The sequence below is a fragment of the Camelus dromedarius genome, chromosome X (assembly GCF_036321535.1).
Source record: "Camelus dromedarius isolate mCamDro1 chromosome X, mCamDro1.pat, whole genome shotgun sequence".
NCBI lineage: Eukaryota > Metazoa > Chordata > Mammalia > Artiodactyla > Camelidae > Camelus > Camelus dromedarius.
Genome location: NC_087472.1, coordinates 77262468 through 77281258, shown reverse-complemented (window position 1 = coordinate 77281258; position 18791 = coordinate 77262468). Strand labels below are relative to the sequence as shown.

The following is an 18791-nucleotide window of genomic DNA, read 5'->3' as shown; positions in this document are numbered from 1 at the left end:
GGGGCCTGGTGGCCTGGCTTTGTGAAGACAAGAAAAAAAAAAAAAAGGTGAATAGAAAAAAAAAGACCTAAAAAAAAAATCAGCCAACAACAACAATAAAAAAAAAAAAAAACCAACCCTCCCTACCATTAGTTCAAAACAAAACTTTCACTGCTTGAGGCTTCGGAGTTGGTGGGACATGTCTGAGACCAAAAGATGACCTGTGTGTGCTGGGCATCCAGGGAGGCACCAAGGTGGGTGAGATCTCACACTGGAGGCCTGCAGGGACCCTGTGTATAGCAGGGGCTTAACAGATGTGGCCTGTCATTGGGAGCCAGAGAGGGCGTGAGAAGCATGCTTATCAGGAAGGAGTCCTGGGGAGCGGACTTTAGGGGTATCCCTGAGGTTGATTAATGACCCCTTGCTCCCTGTGGACTTGCGTCTGAATGTTCCCTACCCATTTCCTGTGACTATAAACCAGGCCAGTTCTAGAAGCCAAGGCCCCATTCCCTACTCCAGGACCTGCTCCCTCCTGAGAGCAGGGGCTGGTTTTCTCTTTCAGGGTCAGAGGTGTGGGCTACATCCTCCCCAAACCGTCTCTCCCTTACTGTCACTCGCTCCATGAGAGGACTGGCCAGAGAAGAGGAGGAAAGCTGAATGAGGGTGGTGGCCCACAGAGTCCCAGAAGGCCACTAGAGAGGGGCCTGGGGTGTGAGAGAAGTGATGCTGATGATGCTTAGAGTCAGGACCTTTGCAAAGTGAGGGCTGAGGCATCGGGTGGGCAGAGAGGGACCAGAGGTCACCACCTTCTCTTTGCACTGGACTATATCCTCTCATGTGGGAGGCTTCTGGGGGAAAGTGGGCAGGATTAAACAGAGAGGTTGGTGAAAGTCCCCAGAGAAGGGGGCCTTTGACAAAGACTTGAAGGAGGTGAGGGAGGGAAGCGTAATTCTTCTGAGTAATTCTGAGGAAACAGGCAGTGCAAAGGTCCTGAGGTAGGAGTGAGCCTGATTTGCTCAAGGTCTATGAAGGAGGTTGGTGTGCTTAGAATGGTGTGAGCAAAAGGAAGATAGGTAGGAACTAAGGTCAGAGAGGAGGCTGGGAGGTGTTAAAAACCATGCAGGACCTTGTAGCTCATGGTAAGGACTTTGGATTTACTCTGAGTGAGTAGGAGGTCACGGGAGGGTTGTGAGCAAAGGAGAGACGTGAACCGTTTTAGGATTTCACAGGATCCCTCTGATTGCTGGAGTGAGGATGGAAGCAGGGGACCACTGAAAGGGAGGCTACAGCAATAGTCCAGGTGACTGATGAAGGTGCTGGCGGTGGATGGGGTGAGGAGATGGTATATTTGGGAAATAAATGGAGAGCTGACAGGATTTGTTGAAGGATGAGAGTCTTGGGGCCAGACCAGGACAGGATCTGCGGGCAGGAAGGAGTCCCTGTACTACTTAACAGCTTGAACTTGTAGGTGAGAACAAATAAAGTTCTATCTTGTTTAAGCCCACATTATTTTGTGGGCTTTTTCCCCTGTTACTTGCAACTAAACGTATTGGTTCCTGACCCACGACCCCATCCTGGACACTGAGACCTAAGGAGGGGAGCCTGCTGGAGAAACTGCCTCCCTCCTACGGATGCTGTGAGTTAGAACCTTGCATACAGTAGGTGTTCAGAAAATCCTCCCAGGATGGAGGGGGGAATGAATGAATGGCCATGTTAAGCGGACACAAGCTACAATTCCATTCCCACAGGAGGCAGGATCTCAAAGTGAGAATGGAAAAGGAGTAAAAGGAGTTCACTAGATGAGGAAGCAGAAGCAGCACTCTTGGGAGAGGGAGTAGTAAGAGCAGAGGCTGGGGACAGAAAGAAGGGAGGTGAGGCCACTGTGGGGTGTAGAGTTTGAGTCACGCAAGAAAGATAGGGCTTTGATTTGGGTTTACGTTAGTCAATGTCTGCCAACATGCCCAACCTGCCGCATACAGTCGTGCTCCGTGTTTTGCTGAGCTGGAGTTAGAAAAAGCTAATCTTCCATAAAATCTCCATTTCTCATTTGGCCATTCATTCAACAATGGTGCCAAGTCTTGAAGAACTCTGAGGATGAAAATCAGGGGCATTCTTGGCACTGGTACCACTCAAGCAAAGGCTCAGAAGTGGGCAGTACTGTGACAGAACAGTCCGTACTGCTTTCTTAGATCTGAAACTAGGATGCAGTCTAGGTCTTCAGGGGCCCTGGCATTCACAGCCCTGGGGTAATGGGGAGTCACGGAGGGTTAAGGAGAAGGTAAATCAATCCACGAGAGGAATACTCTTCCTAAGGGCTGCCTGCATTCTACGGTTCTGCGGCCCTACCAAACTGCAGCCCAGAAGGCCTACGCACCCTCTTCTCTGGCCTACTTATTGGCTGCTCATCCCCTCTTTCACACCACCTACAACACCCTGGTTGGCTCTGCTCTTCGCCGTCCCGCCTCCATGTACTTCCGTCCCGCTACATTTTGTGGCTTCGGCATTGGTTCATCCCGTTCTAGCACTGCTCTTTGAAGGCTCAACTGCCTTCACTCTGGCTCGCCCATTGGCTATCCACCATCTCTCTTCCTCGCTCCCGCCTACATCGCCCACCCCATTGGCTCTTCCCCTCCAGTCCCGCCTCCGAAGCCTCGCACACACCACCTCTGGGTCATCTTCTAGTTTCCGTATTGGTTAGCCCCACCACGGCCCGCCCCTTGAAGGTGCAGTGCACACTGAAAAGACTCCTCGTTGGTTTGCCACAGCCATTATCGTCATCCCTACGCCACCGGTGCGCGGCTCCCCATTGGCTGTTCGCTATCTCTATCTTCCATCCCACTACCTACGCAACCTACAGATTTCCGACTTTTCTGGCCTCTCCGTTCGCTACCTGCTGCCCCTATCGCCTGTAGCCATTCCATTTTCCCCGCCGCCCACACGTCGCTCCCTATCCCGCTTCCCCAATTAGCTATCCTGCGCCTGCTCTCTTCATCCCGGACCCCGCACCACCCCCACTTCAGGCCCCCCCATTGATTCCCCGATCATCCCGCCTCCTACACCGCCCACTCTCTGGCATCCCTATTGGCTGCGTGCTTCCCCTGCACTTGGTTCACCACCTACGTCACGCGTGCGCGGCTCCTCATTGGCTCTCCACTATACCTGTCTTCGTCTCGCCGCCTACGCCCCCCGTGAGTCGTACCCACCCCGCGCTGGCCTTCCTATTGGCTGCAAGCCCCTTCAGGCCCTGCCCCCGCCGGTCCCGCCGCCGGTGCCGTCGGTGCCGCCGCCGCCGCCGCCGCCGATATGGCGCGCACGGCCCCTGTGGAGCCCCCGCTGCGGCATCCTGCGCCCCCCTCGCCGGCCGCGGGTGAGCCCCGCACCTCAGTCGAGGCAGCGGTGGCCCCGCGGAGGGTGCTGTTCGCCGACGAGGCCCTGGGGCTGCCGCTGGCGCAGCTGCGCCGCTACCGGCCGTGGGGCGGGCCTGGGGTGGGCAAGATGGCGGCGGCGGCCGGGCAAGATGGCGACGGCGGCGGGGCTGACGAGGACGACGATGGCGAGGATGGGGATGAAGGAGAGGAGGAAGAGGAGACTTGCCCTGAGCCCTCGCCGCTGTGCCCCGTCCCCGCTGGCGGGGGGTTTTACCTGGTGCCCACATTTTCGCTGCCGCCCGCGCTGGGCCGTTTGGAGCGCTTGGGGCGCGTCATGGTGGAGCTGGAGGCGCTGCTGCCGCCTCCCGGAGCGGTCCCTGGGGGTGCCGGGGTGTGGGTGCCTGGGGGACGCCCGCCGGTGGTGCGCGGGTTGGTCCGCGTGCTGAACCGTTCCTTCGAGAAGGCGGTGCACGTGCGGGCCTCACACGACGGCTGGGCTTCCTTCTGCGACCACCCAGCGCGCTACGTCCCGCGCAGCCCGCCGGGGGCAGGAGCGGGAGTACCAGGAGCAGGAGATCCCATCCTGGATCTGGGCCTTGACCTGGGCCCCAGCCAGGCGTCCGCCTCCTCGCCCGATGACGGCGGCCGCACCGACCGCTTTGCCTTCCAGCTGCCCTTTGCTGAGGGCGCGGGCGATGGGGCGCGCCTGGACTTCGTGGTGCGCTATGAGACCCCCGAGGGCACTTTCTGGGCCAACAACCACGGCCGCAACTACACAGTCCTGCTCCGGATCGCACCCGCTCCCACACCCACTGATGCCGAAGGGCTGCCCCAGCAGCAGCAGCAGCAGCTGGAGCCACAGCCCGAGTGCCAGGGCCCTGTGGAGGCTGAGGCCAGGCAGCTGAAGAGCTGCATGAAGCCGGTGAGGCGCAGGTAATGTCTGCCAGCGCCACCTCCGCCAACGCAGGGCTGTGTCTAGGATGGAGGACAAGCATTCTGACCCAGGAACCCCCTCAGGCCTGCTCTCCAGGACAGGGAGGAGGGCGTATTCAGTCAGTTAGTCAAAGAGCCAATGGAGATTAAACATGTGCTAGTCTCTGTTTTAATTACTGGGGTTTCATTCATTCATTTATTGAGTTCCATTGTAAAGCCCTGTACAAGACAGACATCTTCCCTGCCCTCAAGGTTCATACAGGCTCTTAGGAGAGACAGTTTGAAAAAACAACCAGCAAGCAGATAAGATATATAGGGAAAAGGTTAGCTGCAGAGAGGAAAGTAAAATAAGAGTAAGGGGATAGCTTGGGAGGCAGTAGATGCTTTAGGCAGGGGATTTGGGGATGGTCGCTTAAACTGAGTCCTGAATGATAAAGAGGAGCAGTTATGTACACATTCAGGAGCAAGTGTGTTCTAGGGAGAGAGAATAGTAAGCGCAAAGGTCCTGAGGTGGGAAGGAGCCTGGTGTGAATGAAGGGTAGTGTGCTGGAGTGGAGAGAACTGCAGTGACATGGTAGTGTGGACCAGTGGGTGGCAGGGAATCTGATCCCCATTTGACAGCAGGAAACCAGGGTTCCAGAGGGAGAAACTGGTTGAGGAAGTGATGGCGCCTGGGCTTTTTCCATTCAGCCATGTCTGACCTTGAGGCCTGTGCACTCTCTTGACTGTTTTGCTCTGATTCTAGTCTGATACCTCCTGTGGAGTTGAGTGGCTGAGCCTCTGCTCTCACAGGGAAGCAGTAGCTCTGGCAGAGGCAGAACCAGGTGGGCCTGGACTGGAAGCTCTTGACCTTTGTTTTTGCTATACCACCTGTGAGCATTCAGGGCCTGGGAAAAGGAACCAGTTAACCCCAGGAGGCCCTGATACAAAATTCTCCTAGGCTTTCCTCTGTCAAGCCACGAGTTCTTCAAGGTAGCAGCTAGGCCTGATTTTGGGGGGAATTACATAAGTCTAGCCTGGCATAAGTAGATTCTCCATGCACATGTTGAGAAATGCATCCATTTCCCTGCTCCTGGGAGGACTGGAAACGGGAATGGGAGAATGCTTTTTGGACCTTGTTTGTGCTGGATTACAAGCCTCTGGCCGCAGCAAGGTATTTGTGATTTTAGCAAAGCCTTAGGCTGTGAGTGGTTCAGAAAGGTCTAGCTTGAGGCTTGTGGGCAGATGTGCCTGGGTAAGTGAACAGGCAGACAGGTACCCACTTATGAACTGGTGAGCCTCGCAGTAACCTAAGATTTAGTCTGAGCAGGGCAGGCAGCGTGGCTTTCCTTACAGTGGTGAGAGTGTGAACTCTGACATCAGAGTGCCTGGGTTCAAATCCCAGTCTTGTCATTTCTTGGTCTTGTGACCTTGGCTGACTCGTTTAACCGCACTGTGCCTCAGTACCCTCATCTGTAAAACAAAGGTAATTGTTGCACCTGCTTCACAGGAGACGCGTGAAAGCTCTCAGAACCTAGCCTGGCTCTTAGTAGCACTATTCGGTGTTAGTGTCAATATTTAGGGAATCACAGGTGGTTCCTTGGATCCTCTTCCCAAAGTCTGATCTGCCTGTTACCAGCTGTGTAGCCTTGCCTCAGGCTCTTCATCTGGAAGCCTCAGTTTTCTCATCTGCTCAAGGGGAATGCAGTCACTTCGTGTGCTTGGATTGGACGCGGCAAGCATGGGCGAGGTAACTAAAGCACGGTGGTAGCTTTGAAAGATGAACAGTGGCCCACGTTTGCTGATCTCTGTGTTGAGAGCTGCAAGTTTGTTCTTTCCTGAGTCCTGCTGTGCATGCTGTGTGGTGTAGGTGCTATGATTTTGTCCATTTAACAGAGGGGGAAACTGAGGTAGCTCAGAGAAGTGAGCCAGTTTGTGAGTGACAGGATCAGGGACGAGGTTTCAAAAAACTGCTGTTCCTTTTGAAGACCAAACAGGATGCAGGGCAAATTCTGCATTTCATTTCTGGTGTTCACATGTTCCCAGCATGTCTTGCTTTCCTTTTATCTTTTTTTCCTTATTGATCATAAGTGTAAAGCTCAATAGATTTTTACATTATGTATGCCCTTGTGAAACTGTCACCCAGATCAAGATATCGAGCTGTTCCAAGTGCTCCAGCATTGCCTTCATTTCTGTCACTTTTCCCAAGTCATCATCCCAGCCGGCTGTCGTGGGAGCCCTGTCTGTGAGACGTGACAGTTTGGGTAACAGAGTTTGGTCATTTTAGAGTGTGAAAGGAAGGGAACAGAGAAATCAAAAGCTTGCAGGGCCAAGGTGGGTGGAGAGGGTGTTTTTCTTTTAAAATACATGGGTGGTTTTAAGGAGAAATTGAAGCAGCCCGTTCAGACAATTGTTTTGGTATCTGGCCCCAGGTCTGTGGTTCCTAACATGACTTGTGATATTATTTTAAGTGGGCAGATGGCTTTTTGATAGCTTCTTTATCTTGATCTCAGCTCTTGCAAAGGGGCGGTTGGTGCTCATTGCAAGATCAGCGATAAGATTTTCTTTGTAGGTCGGTGGCTTTCTTAACGAGTACATTTCAACTTATTATTGTTTCAAAACTTGTGTGCTGCCGGTGACATGGAGCGCTGTTGAAGAACAGCTGCTCCCTGTGACCCAGCCCTCTTGGGAGATGGTGGAGGATCTCAGGGGATAGCCTCAGCCTGTGGGAGCCCCGATGCAGAGGGCTTCCTGTTCAGGGAGTATCGGCTGCTGGCCCACTGTGTACGGAGCGCAGCCACGTCAGGTGGGGGCATGGAAGGAGTCTGCTAGTCCATCAGGAGACAGCTCAGAAACCGAAATGGCTGCATTCCTGGCTTTGTTGGACCAGGCCTTTGATAACCCTTAGGCATAGAGATGATCCATCAACAAGCATTTATTGAGGGCCTGCTATGTGCTGGGCACAGTGCTAGGTTCAAACAGGGCCAAAGCTGCAGACGGGCGCTAAGATGTCAAAGGGCCTCTGGTGGAACAGGTGGGAGGGGCAGGTCCAGAGGGCTTGTTGTAAGAGACCTGGCGGAGACCCTGCTGAGTATTTGCATGCCCAGTCTCATCTAATCCTTTCACCATTCCCTGTGAGATAGACTGTTTTGATCCCTCTTTTCTGGATGAGCAAACTGAGGCTCCCAGATTTCAAAATCCTAGGGCTGGTGTGGGGAGGAGTCCTCCAGGTCTGCCTTGGCTTAACACCCTTGGGAGGTGTCCTATTCCTCTTAAAAATAAAGACCAAGAAAACCTCAGGCACCCCCTGCCCTCTCCCCCAGTCTGGCCCCCATGGCTGCTAGTCTTACCTCACGCCATCCTCTGCCTTCTGAGCTTCTGTCACCGTGGTCTTTCCAAGGTGCTTTGCCCCCTTCCTGCCCCAGGGCCTTTGCCCATGCTATTTTCCTCACCAGGAATGTTGGCCCTGTGTCTCTTGCAGTCTCCTCATTTTCATCCTTCAGATGAAGGATACAAGAGTGCTTCTTCCTGGAAGCCTGCCCATCCCAGCCTCCTCAGGCCCCATTTGGAAAAAAAAATGTTTAGAGCACTGATCAGCCAAGCAGGCAAGCCCTGTTAGAGAAAGTCCTATAGCAGAGCAGATGAGCATTGCCACAAATCCAGGGTCCCTTCCCCCCCTGCCTGGCTGTCCTACTGTATTATTCCCATCCACTCTTGTCTCCTCCCTGAGGTGACTCTTTTGAATGTTCTTTACCTTCAGACTTTCTGCTTAAAAAAAAAAAAGTAGAAACCATAAGAATGGACTCCCCACGACTTGTAGCCCCCAAACCTACAAACCAGTGCCCCTCCCTTGTGTTACAGGGGAGGAGGGGGCCCTTTTTCTCCCTCAGGCTGGAGTCTTGACTCTTGCCCTGGGTTCCCTGGGATCCGTTGTTCTGTCACTCGCTCCAGAACCTGACAGAAGCAGTTACCCCATTCTCTCCCGGTAGCTTTTCACTGTCCTCCTTGCCTGAGCCTCTCTATTGGCCTTTATACCTGCCAGCATCTCTGTTGTCTTAAAAATCTGTCCTTTGACTCCACCTCTGTCCCCACTGCTCCTGGCCAGCACCCAATCACCCTCCTACCTTTCATTGCCAACCCCCCTCTTAAGAGTTGCCTACACTTGTCTTCTCCACTGGCTTCCGTCCCCTGCACTTATCAGATTCCATAGCTTGTTTTTTATTTTGGTGTTCTTGAAGTGGTTGGGCACTCCTGCTTACTACACTCTCTTCCCTTGCCTTGGGACCACCCTCTGCTGCTTTTCCCTGAACTGTCTGGCCCTTCTTTTTCTTGTTGCTGTTTCTTTCAGCCTCATATATACAAACTCAGTGTCTCCGCTTGGCTGATGTCCCACAGATGCCTCAGACTCCCCTTGTTCAAGATTGAATCCCATCACCTCCTCCGCCCCCAGAGTCCTGAGCAGCTTCTCACTCTCCAACCCTTCCCTTGCTCATTTTCCTTCTAAGCATCCTAAACCCTCCCTGACCCTGTAGTTTGGGCCATGGCCCCTTGTTCTAGTGCATTCTTTCCTCTTCTGAAGGCCCTGACCTCAGTTTGCAGTTAGACCTTCACTAGGGGATTACTGGATGACCTCTGCCCTTCTAGACTGTAAGCTCCGTGAGGGGTAGGGACATGGTCTGCTTTTGTTCATTGCTGTATTCCCACAGGGCCTGCCATGGTGCCTGGCACTTAACAGGTGCTCAATAAATGTTTGTTGAAAGAATGAGTGTGAGTATCTTTTTTTGATGTCTTCCTCCACACAAAATTGTAAGCTTCCTAGTCATGTTCGCTCACCCCGGCATCTCCAGGGTTCATCACTGGGCTGATGCACAGTAAGGCCTCAGCGATTTTTAGCCATACTTGTAGGTGAATGGATGGGGACCCAACTTGCTCTCCAAGTTGGCAGCCTTAGGGGAAATCAGAACAATCGAAGTCGACACAGGACGGGCCAGGGCTCATCTTAGTTGTCTGGAGAGTGAGGGTTTTAGTGTGAAAGTGGTCCTTTTTTAGTCCACAGAAAACTGGTACGCATCATGGCTAAGGACGTAGGCCTGAGGCCACGTGTTATGAAAGTGGCTGAGCCGGGATCTGAGCCGGGCGGTCCTGCTCTGGTACCCCAGTTCTCAGCTGACGTGCCAGGCTGGGTGATGAGTCTTCCCAGCTGCGCAGTGCTGGGCAAGTTGCTTTCCTTTTCAGGGCCTCAGTTTCTTTCAGTGGGAACTTGGAGGGGATCACTGTTCGTTAAGCACTTTACAGGCGATTTAAAAATATTTCCTCAATCTGCCCAACAGCTCCCTGAGGGAGGTATTACTATGACACCCTCTTCACAGATGAGGAAACCGAGGCATAGAGAGGTTAAGTAACGTGCTCCAGGTCACACAGCTGGCAGATGGCAGAGCCAGGGTTATTCAGAATGGCCTTTATTGAGACGTGAAATCAATTTACTGGATTCCAACAAACATTTAAAAAATAGCATAGGAAATAATCAGAGCACATCACAACATGCAGTAAAGGTAAGTGTTGTTTCATTCAAAGAACAACCGGTTTTGAGGTTTTCAGTTATATATATATATGTGTATGTATTTACACATGTCTGGGCATGTGCTGGGTTATGATGTAAAATGTATTTCTTACTGTGGGTCACGGCCAAATGAATGAAGTCATTGCTGAAACAAGCTCATAGCACCATAAACTGCTCAGCTCCCTCCCCTATGGACTGTAAGTCCCAGAGCTGACACCAACACAGACTGTCACTGGGGAAGGCAGAGCAGTGCCCCACATAACTTGGTGGCTTTCACAGCCTCCTTCAAACCCTGTTTTCTTCAGAAAGCAGATGGCTTAGGGTAACTGGGGTTCCAAGTATCTCAGGCAGGTTTCTGACGCCACCGGTCCCCTTGGAGTCAGCAGTATCTTCAGGCTGACTGCCCGGGAGCTGGGGTCTGCTGAGTTTCCCTTTGGGTTTCAGTGTATGACCCACTTTGGGCTAGCCAGGTTCTTTGAAAACCGGAGTGTTGGGGGTGCTCTCAGAGGACTCAGGCGGGTGGGTGGCGGCGGTGGCGGTGGCAGTGATGTGACTGCTCTGAAAGTCGGCTTTGCTTTTCTCCGTGGGGCTCGTCTGCCCTCGCTTGCTCACTCTCTGTGGCGATTCACTTTTGGATACTGTCTCGGCTGGCCTAGGCTGGGACCCACGGCACTTTCTGAAATCTCACCCCCTGGTCTCCCTAGGTGCCGTCTGAGGTCAGAGTTCACAGAGTTTCCTGACGGTAGGAGGAATTTTCACGCCCAGGAGACAGGCATGCAGGCCTGACAGGGCCCCTTCTCCGCCACCTGTCTTGACTTGTTCTCAAGAGCACCCAAAGGATGCATGCTCAAGAGTTCCCCTGGTCTGTGTGCTCCAGCCCACTGCTGCCCACTGCCCTGGAGGCGAGGCCACGTGGCGTTTGTGGGGTTGATGCCAAAAGGGCAGGTTTCCTTCTCGAAAATTAGCAAGCACATTAGAGATACAGTTTTGTTCTTAATCTCCTTCCTCGCCATATTTCTAAGAACCCCTCTTCTCTGTTACTGATTCGTGAGTCAGTAAACATTTGTATTCCATTTCTTTCACCATCCTCCTTTTGATTAAGGTCAGAGCTGCCCCTGAATATTTACTGTGAAAGACAGTTCAAGGATATTTAGGTTTTTTTTTTTTTTTTTTTTTTGTACACAGTTTCAAAGACTGTCTTCAAAATGGAACCCTCTTTGGATGTTATCAGCATGGTGTGTAGTTAGCAGTTAGAGGGGGCAGAGACACGGTTCCTTGAGCCTCGGTTTCTGCATTTGTAAAAAGGGTGTTGCTTTGAAGGATAAATGCAAAGGTTTTCAAATGACTTGGTGTATCAATGAAAAGGGCCTACATTGCAGGAGGTGAACAATAGATGCTTGTCTCCTGCTTTCATCTCTCGGACTTTGGAGGTGGGGAGAGTGACCCGTGTACTTCTGCTGACTTTGTGGATCTTGGGATTGGCTGAATAGCTTGACCTGATTTTTGGATGCCCTCTCCTGCTTCTCACCCTCCCCGGCTTTGGAATAGATGTTCTGGGGGCTGAAGGATTTGTTTTCGTATCTTCCCAGGAGGAGGGTTGCCTTGCTGTTTGTGGGTCTTCTGGAGGATGCTTGCTTTAGGAGATCCTAGAAAGAAGACATTTTCTTTAATGAAGGACCTCACCAGCAAAAGAAATCAGTAGAAATTGTATTGGGCCACAAATCCAAATTTTTGTAAAACCTGGATTTTTGACCCACTCAGGGGACTGGTGCAGGACTAAACCAATTGGCCCCAAATCCTCTTTTCTCAGCCGTGAGAAGCAGGAGTTGATGGCTGGGCTCCTGGAATCACCCACGCCGTGCCCTATAGTATTCCGATTCAAGTACCTTTGGTGGGATGCGTGAGCCCTAGTCTGTGGTGAAAGACAGATGGTCCCTTCCGGAGCTTCCAAACGTCTAGATCCAGGTACCTGGTTCAAGCCTCCTCCGAGACGGTGCTAGTAAAAGCACTTCTTGCAGCCACTTCTGTGTCTGGTGGTCTCCTAGCCACATGTCTCATGAAGGCGGGGAAACTGGAAATAAATAGGTGGGCAAAAGGCAGGACCAAAGCAAAGCTTGAATGAAGCTGGAGGCAGGGAGCTTGTCCATCATTGCTGTCTCCCTCTATCTACTCTGGAGAGGACTAAAGACGGGGCTGTGATAAGATCCCAGCCTCCCTCATCCAAGAAGCAGCAGTTTGCTGGTTTCGAGCAGACTTAGGAGCCGAAAGGCCTAGGTTTCCATCTTCACTGCAAAGCCGTTTGACCTTGAGCCATTTATTCGGCTTCTGTTTCGCCATCTGTAAGAGGATAATAATACTGCCTGCTTCAGAAGAGTACCTATCTCAGAGGGTTGCCGTGAGGGTTAGATGAATAAATGTGAAGCTGTACCATGAAGTAGCATAGGAAGCACTATATTCAGGTCAGCTAGTGATACTGTTTCTGTAGGTAATTATGAAGGTTGTCGATTATGTGTTTTCAAACAGTTGCAGCCGCTTCCAGAAATGTCAACAGCATCTTGTTCCTTCTAGGGAAGAAAAAAGGTCTGAGCTGTGGCCTCAGCCCTTCTCAGGTCTCCGCACGTGTTTTAGTTAATGATTCCCTCATTTGCCTTAATCTGTAAACAGCTGATACTCATTTGTGAGAAGGAGAACAGCGATTTCTCCTTGATCCTCATGACCCCACCCCTGGCCAGGACTGGCTGAAATATGCTTGGTTTCTGCCACTCCGACCTTGGGGTCTGGCTTGCCTGGTGAAGGAGGAGAGAGACCAGCAAATACCTACGGTTGATTCAGCCCGTGCTCCGTGTCAGGCCCTGGGTTTGTCTGGCTTGATGTGTCATTTCTCTTGACTGTCCTGTGCAGGGCGTACACATCCTGACTCCCCCTGTGCTCCATTTTCAGGTGAGGAGGGTGAGGCTCAGGGAGGTTCAGTGACCTGCCAGGCTGATATGGTGGTGGGTGGAGGGTTGGCGGAGGGACCTAGGCCTCTGTGACTCTGGGTTACTGCCTTTTCTGCTGACCTCCTTCCCGTTCTCCAGTTGCTTCCTTCCCTTTGCTGCTTCCTGTGTCCCACGGTCCTCACTCGCCCTTTCTTGGAAAAGATGGTTTCCTCCACAGCCAGAAATACACCCTAGGGAAATGATCCAAACTGTTCCTTAAGCTGTGCCGGATGATGTCTGCTGAAGTCAGCTTTGTGGGAACAAAATGAAGGAGACAACCTAGCTGCCCAGTAGGAAGGGAATGGCTCTGTAGCAGCCATTTCAGGTGTTTACAAAAGTATATAATGATGCTTCTTACTGTTAAGCGGATGCTTCTTACTGTGAAATTATGCCCGCAGATTTCGTAGAATGTGTGGAATGAAATTTTCCGAGATGGTAATGGTGGTTGCCTCGGGCTGAGACGTGACTTTTTCCCTGCTTCCTGGTGCTTTCCTATATTTTGTACGTTTTCTGCGAGTGTGTAGGACTTTATGATTAGAGGATAGCAAGAGGCAGCAGAAGAGAAAACAGCAGCTGGCTGGTGAAGGTGGGCCAGCACAGAGGCTCAGAAGGGACTGGCGGGGGGTCAGAACCAGCCTTTCAGGGCATCAGATCCACACCTTTTCTCCTCCGCCCCACAGGCCTAACGAGGAAGAACTGAGGATGAAGAGGGCGGAAGAAAGTAGCCCTGCTGTGGGTAAGCATCTGGCCGGGAGCGGGAGTTTTAGCTTGTATTCACCATTTCTACCCCTTCCTTTTCTTTCTCTACCAATTAAGAGGCACCCTCTGCCTTAGACTGTCACAGCAAGCTTCAGAGGCAATTCTGCTGATTGGCTCCAAGAGCAGATTTTCTTAACCAAACCAGGCCTGCTTATATGCCTGCCTCGCCCCAGTGCTGTCCTCTTTTTTCCAGCAGAGCGTCCCAAGGTCCGGGAGTCAGTGGGTCCCCTGGTGGCCCCCACCCCTCTCCGTCCATGGCCCCAGATGACACTTCAGGTAAGCAGACCCTGGCAGCCTCTGGATGGACGACCTGATGGGAAGCCAGATGGTGGGGGCTGACTTGCTCTGGGTCTACCTTAGTTTAGACGGAGGTCCCCCAAATCAGAACCTGGTAACGGAGGGGTAGAATGCAGTTACCGGGCTTATAGGACTGTCATTTGTTAATTTAGCATACGTTTATTGGGCTCTTGTTCTGGGCCAAGCACTGTTACGGATGCTGGTAATACAGTAATGACCAAAAACACTGTCTTCATGAGGCTAAGTAAGCAACATTTTAGTGGAGTGAGACGTCATAAAACAAAGTAGTAGTTAAAATATATGATATTTTAGATGATGGTGCATGCTAAGAAAAAAAATAAAGGGATAGGGAAAGAGAAAGTGTGGGGAGGGGGTGAAGGGGGATGTTTGCAAGTTCAGATTGGGTGGCCAGGGAAGGCCTTAGTGGTCAGTGAGATTTGAGCAAAGATCTGAAGAAGGTGAGAGAGTGAGGCACGTGGATAACCAGGGGAAGAACATCCCAGCCAAGTGCAAAGTCCCTGAGGTGGGGCCGTGGCTAATGTGTGTGAGGAACAGCGAGCAGTAAGTGAGGGGGAGCGGCAGGAGGTGAGGTTGGAGAGGTGGTGGGGGACAGACTGTGTAGGGCCCTGTGGGCCATGGAGACGACTCTGGCTTTTACTCTGAGTGACAGGGGAGCTGCCGGAGAGTCAGGAGCAGAGGCAGGCTGTGATCAGACTTAGGATTTAACCAGTTCCCTCTGGCTGCCGGGAGGCAAATAGACCGCAGGGTTGAGGGCAGAAGCTAGGAGACCTTGAGGAGGAGGCTACTGCAGTGGTCCCGGCGAGCAATGCCAGTGCTGGCAGGGAGAAAGATTCTAGAGGTGTATTTTAGAATTTGTGTGTGTTTTAACTTTTTATTACAAAGATTTTCAAACATATAAAAGTAAAGAAACCAGTATTATGAACCCACATAGCACAACTTCAGTTTGTATTTCAGAAAATTAAGCACTTTTATACACACACACACAGCCATCATCACCCTTCAGAAAATTAACAGTAATTCCTTAGTATCATCAAATATTTGGTTAGTGTTAAAGTTTCCTTGCCTCATAAATGTTTTAGGGTCCAAACAAGGTCAACACATTGCATTTGGTTGATGAATCTTCTTAGATTTTTAAATCTCTCTCACTTTTCCTGCAATTTATTGAAGAAATCTTGTTTGTCCTGTAGAGTTTCCCACAGTCTGGATTTGGCTAATTGCATCCACATGGAAACACATTTCTTACTCTATTTTAATTAATTAATTCCATTTAATTAATTAGATCTAGTATTAAATTTAATTTATTAATTAATTTTATTAAGTTAATTTATTAAATATAATCTATTATTAATTTAAATAGAATTGATCCTATTTAATTCCATTTCTACTTTATTAACTGGAATTCTCTAAAGAAAAACTTTTTCACATCAACTATTTGACTGTCTTGATATGTATGTTCATGTATAACTGAAAAATTGTGCTCTACACTGAAATTCGACACAACATTGTAAAATGACTATAACTCAATAAAAAAAAGTTAAAAAAAGAAAAAAAACTATTTGACTACCTTGAACATATATACCTTGAGGGTATATAGATTGTGTAGAAAAAGCTGGATGAATACTTCAAATTTTTCCCTTTTATTTACCAGCTTTCAGAAGAAATGAACATCTCCAAAGGTGACCAATGAAAGGATTTTGGTTTTGGAGTATCATTATTAGTTCATGAACTTTAAACATATTTGATGAGTTTCAACCTACTGCATTTATTTATTTTGATGCTTAAATTGAACTCTCTGGCCAGCGGGAGCTTATTTAGATTGGCTCCAGAGGTTTTTTTTTGACACATCCCCATCATTCTTTGAGCACTTCCTCACATTTTGCCATGTCAGTGTGTTCCAGGCTCATCTTTTATTTTCCCTGCCCCAAACCTGGAAACAGTCATTTATTTTAGGAGCCCTGATTCCTTTTAGTGGCGAATGGTATTAAGAAACCAAGATCTGGGGGCTGAGAGTGCCTGTTGCTGTTAGATTGGTCATGGTTTCTCGGCCAGGGCTGAGAGTGCTTGTTGCTGTTAGATTGGTCGTGGTTTCTCGGCCTTGTCAAAGGACAGAGCTAAGAAATAGATTGTTTTAAAAGAGAAAATACATGAATTCATATGGATATTCTGGATATGTTTTGGAGGTCAACCAACAGTATTTACTGATAGTCACTCACCAAATGTTGGTGCCCACTGAATTCCTCAGCTTTTATGATCAGCAAGAAGCCCTCTTTTATTCCATCTAATTTTGTTATTTTAATGTAGACATAGTCTTGGGAGTTAAGAGAATTATAGAGTGCTCTTTAAGGAGTTTTCATGTGGGAACACCTGTGGGGCTGAATTTGGGCTGTCACCAGTTCTCACTGACTCTGCTTGTCCCATCCCCTCCTCTACTTCCTACCTTCCCTTTCTCTCCACCCCACCCCTACTGGCTCCAGGTTTCTGAAGTTACAGTGACCGGCAAACCCCCAGAGGAAGGTGATGTCCCCAGAAGCAGTCCGCCAGTGGCTTTCACAGAAGTTCCCCGGGCACCAGCCATCAGGATTCCCCTCTCTTCCTCTCTCTGTGGCCTGGGTGGGTCTCCCAGGGACCAGGCCTCAGGGCCCGATGCGAGTGAGGGGGCAGCCGGGCCTCTCCTGGAACCCAGCCAGCGACAGGTGGAAGCCCCGTGGGAAGTGTCCAGCGAGAATGGAAGGGGCCGAAAGGACTCCGTGGTGGGGGCTGTTAAGGATGAGCCCTCCAGGGGTCTGGAGGCTATGAGTGGGTTGGAGGAGCTGCTTGGCGAGGACACCATTGACCAGGAGCTGGAGCAGCTCTACCTGTCCCACCTGAGCCGCCTGCGAGCTGCTGTGGCTGCTGGTGGGGCAGGAGGTGGGGGGGAGGGCCCCACAGATGGGGGGGTGTCCCCCAGCCACCCTCTGGGCATACTCACGGACCGCGACCTGATCTTAAAGTGGCCTGGCCCTGAGCGGGCCCTGAACAGTGCCCTGGCTGAGGAGATCACACTGCATTATGCCCGGCTGGGGCGTGGTGTGGAGCTTATCAAGGACACCGAGGACCCAGATGAGGATGGGGAGGGGGAAGAGGGGCTCTCCATTATACCCTCCAGCCCAGAAGGGGACACCCCCAAGGAATCGCCTCCAGAAATCCTTTCTGGGGTCCGTTCTGTGGTAGCCACTGTAGGAGATGTGTGGCTCCCATGGGCAGGGGGCTCGGGATGCGACAGCCCTGCGGTTCTGGGTATAGAGGGTCAATTCCCTGGGGCTCCAGAGAAGGGGATGGGCAGGGACACTGACTCTCTGCATATGAATAGGATGATAGCTGGGGTGACTGGGTCCCCGGAGGGGACAGAAGCCCGGATGGAGTTTACCACCGGGACAGCAGACAGCTTGGTTCCTATATCCAGCAGGGAGCCAACTGCTCCAGTCCTGCGGGGGCAAAATCTCCCCCTCCTTGGTCCCTTGGGGGCTGAAGTCTATCCTTCCAGCCTGGCCAGGCCCCATGTGAGCTCCCAGGATGAAGAGGGTTCAGGCCCAAGCCTTGAGCCCCCAAAGAGGTCTCCTACCCGAGCAGCCTCTGCAGAGTGTGTGTGTATATTGCCTCCCCAGCTCCGGGGGCCCTTGACCCAGACTCTGGGGGTCCTGGCTGGGCTGGTGGTGGTCCCTGTGGCTCTGAACAGTGGTATGTCCCTCCTGGTGCTTGCGCTGTGCCTCTCTCTGGCCTGGTTCTCATAAGAGCCGCTCATGAGATCAGCAATAACAGGCTTCCCCCTCTCTGGGGTCTGGGGAGGGGCAGCCCCTGCACTGCCCCCTCCCAGAGAGTTCCGATGGGATGTGTGGCCTGCACAATGAGGGGTTCTTTGCTTCTGAGAAAGCTCAATGGGAGAGAGGCCTTCCTGTCCCTGAGCTCTCCAGTCAGCATGGCACTCCCTGTGATGATACCAGTGGAGAGAAACGGCACGGGTAGATGGTGTAAGTGAAAACTTGCAGAATGGAACCGGGCATGTCTTCCCTTCCCCCGCCCCACCCCAAGCCTGTATTTATTTTTGTATAATTCTCTGGATGAGGGAGAGTGGTCATGAGCTGGTCTTGGGGCACAATTACCCAGAGATATATTTATTAACAGCCAACCTGTGCAACCTGCTGGAGCTTTATTTTTAATTTAATTTATATAGAGTACCTATTATTATATGCCACAATAGAGCTCTATGAGAAACGATGTGTCTTGCTGTGCAGTGTTTGTGCCTGAAGGTGCAGGGTGGTTACGTTCTGTGGGAGGATCATGGTGGGGAGTAGCGGGTGGGATGGAATGTGGTCATCCCCGCTGCTGCTGCTGCTGCTGCTTCAGTATGGCCCTGAAGATCTGGGTCACCTCATCTTGTGGTACTAATCTATGTGGTCTTTGTGGGGCAGGTCCTTTGGTCTTTCCCACATTCTGTCAGGGAGGGAGGAAGAGTGGTGGCCACATGAATGTTTGGTGTCACACACTGGGTTGCAGTGGTGGATGTGGTCAGCTGTGGATGAGGGGATATTGGTTGTGAATCAGCCACATGCCTTTGAGGCTACTGGGGTGGGGGGAACCAGCCTTGGACACCAGCAGGGAGAGCCCTCTGCCCTCAAGACTGGGAAGGCCTCAGGACAGAAGACTTAATGTGCTGTGAAAAATTCATATCAGAGTTTCTGTCCACAGACATTGCATTCTAACTCAAAACAGGAAACCCAGAAGCTCTGAAAGAAAGGAAAGATAGATACACTGCATGCAAATAAAAAAACTCAGCATAGCAAAATAAAACACCCCATATTTGTTTACTTCCCTTTACAGCAAAACTTTCTACTAGTTTTTTTTCAGTTCTTCTCCAGGGATCCAGTACTTTTCTGAAAC

At 51.1% G+C, this 18791-nt stretch overlaps 1 protein-coding gene across 3 annotated transcripts; it reads left to right on the top strand.

Moving 5' to 3' along the window:
• Positions 1–2980: 2980 nt before the first annotated feature.
• PPP1R3F (protein phosphatase 1 regulatory subunit 3F) lies at positions 2981–18128 on the top strand. Of its 3 annotated transcripts, none has more exons than XM_011000144.3 (4): positions 2981–4280; positions 13478–13533; positions 13753–13832; positions 16349–18128. In XM_011000144.3, the coding sequence occupies exons 1-4, from the start codon at positions 3283–3285 to the stop codon at positions 17642–17644; spliced, it is 2430 nt and encodes an 809-aa protein (XP_010998446.3). In that variant the 5' UTR covers positions 2981–3282; the 3' UTR covers positions 17645–18128. The 3 variants fall into 3 exon arrangements, with proteins under 3 accessions (XP_010998446.3, XP_031301080.2, XP_031301081.1); XM_031445220.2 differs by having other exon boundaries at positions 13750–13832; XM_031445221.2 differs by lacking the exon at positions 2981–4280 and adding an exon at positions 11045–12759 and having other exon boundaries at positions 13750–13832.
• The last annotated feature ends 663 nt before the right edge of the window (positions 18129–18791 follow it).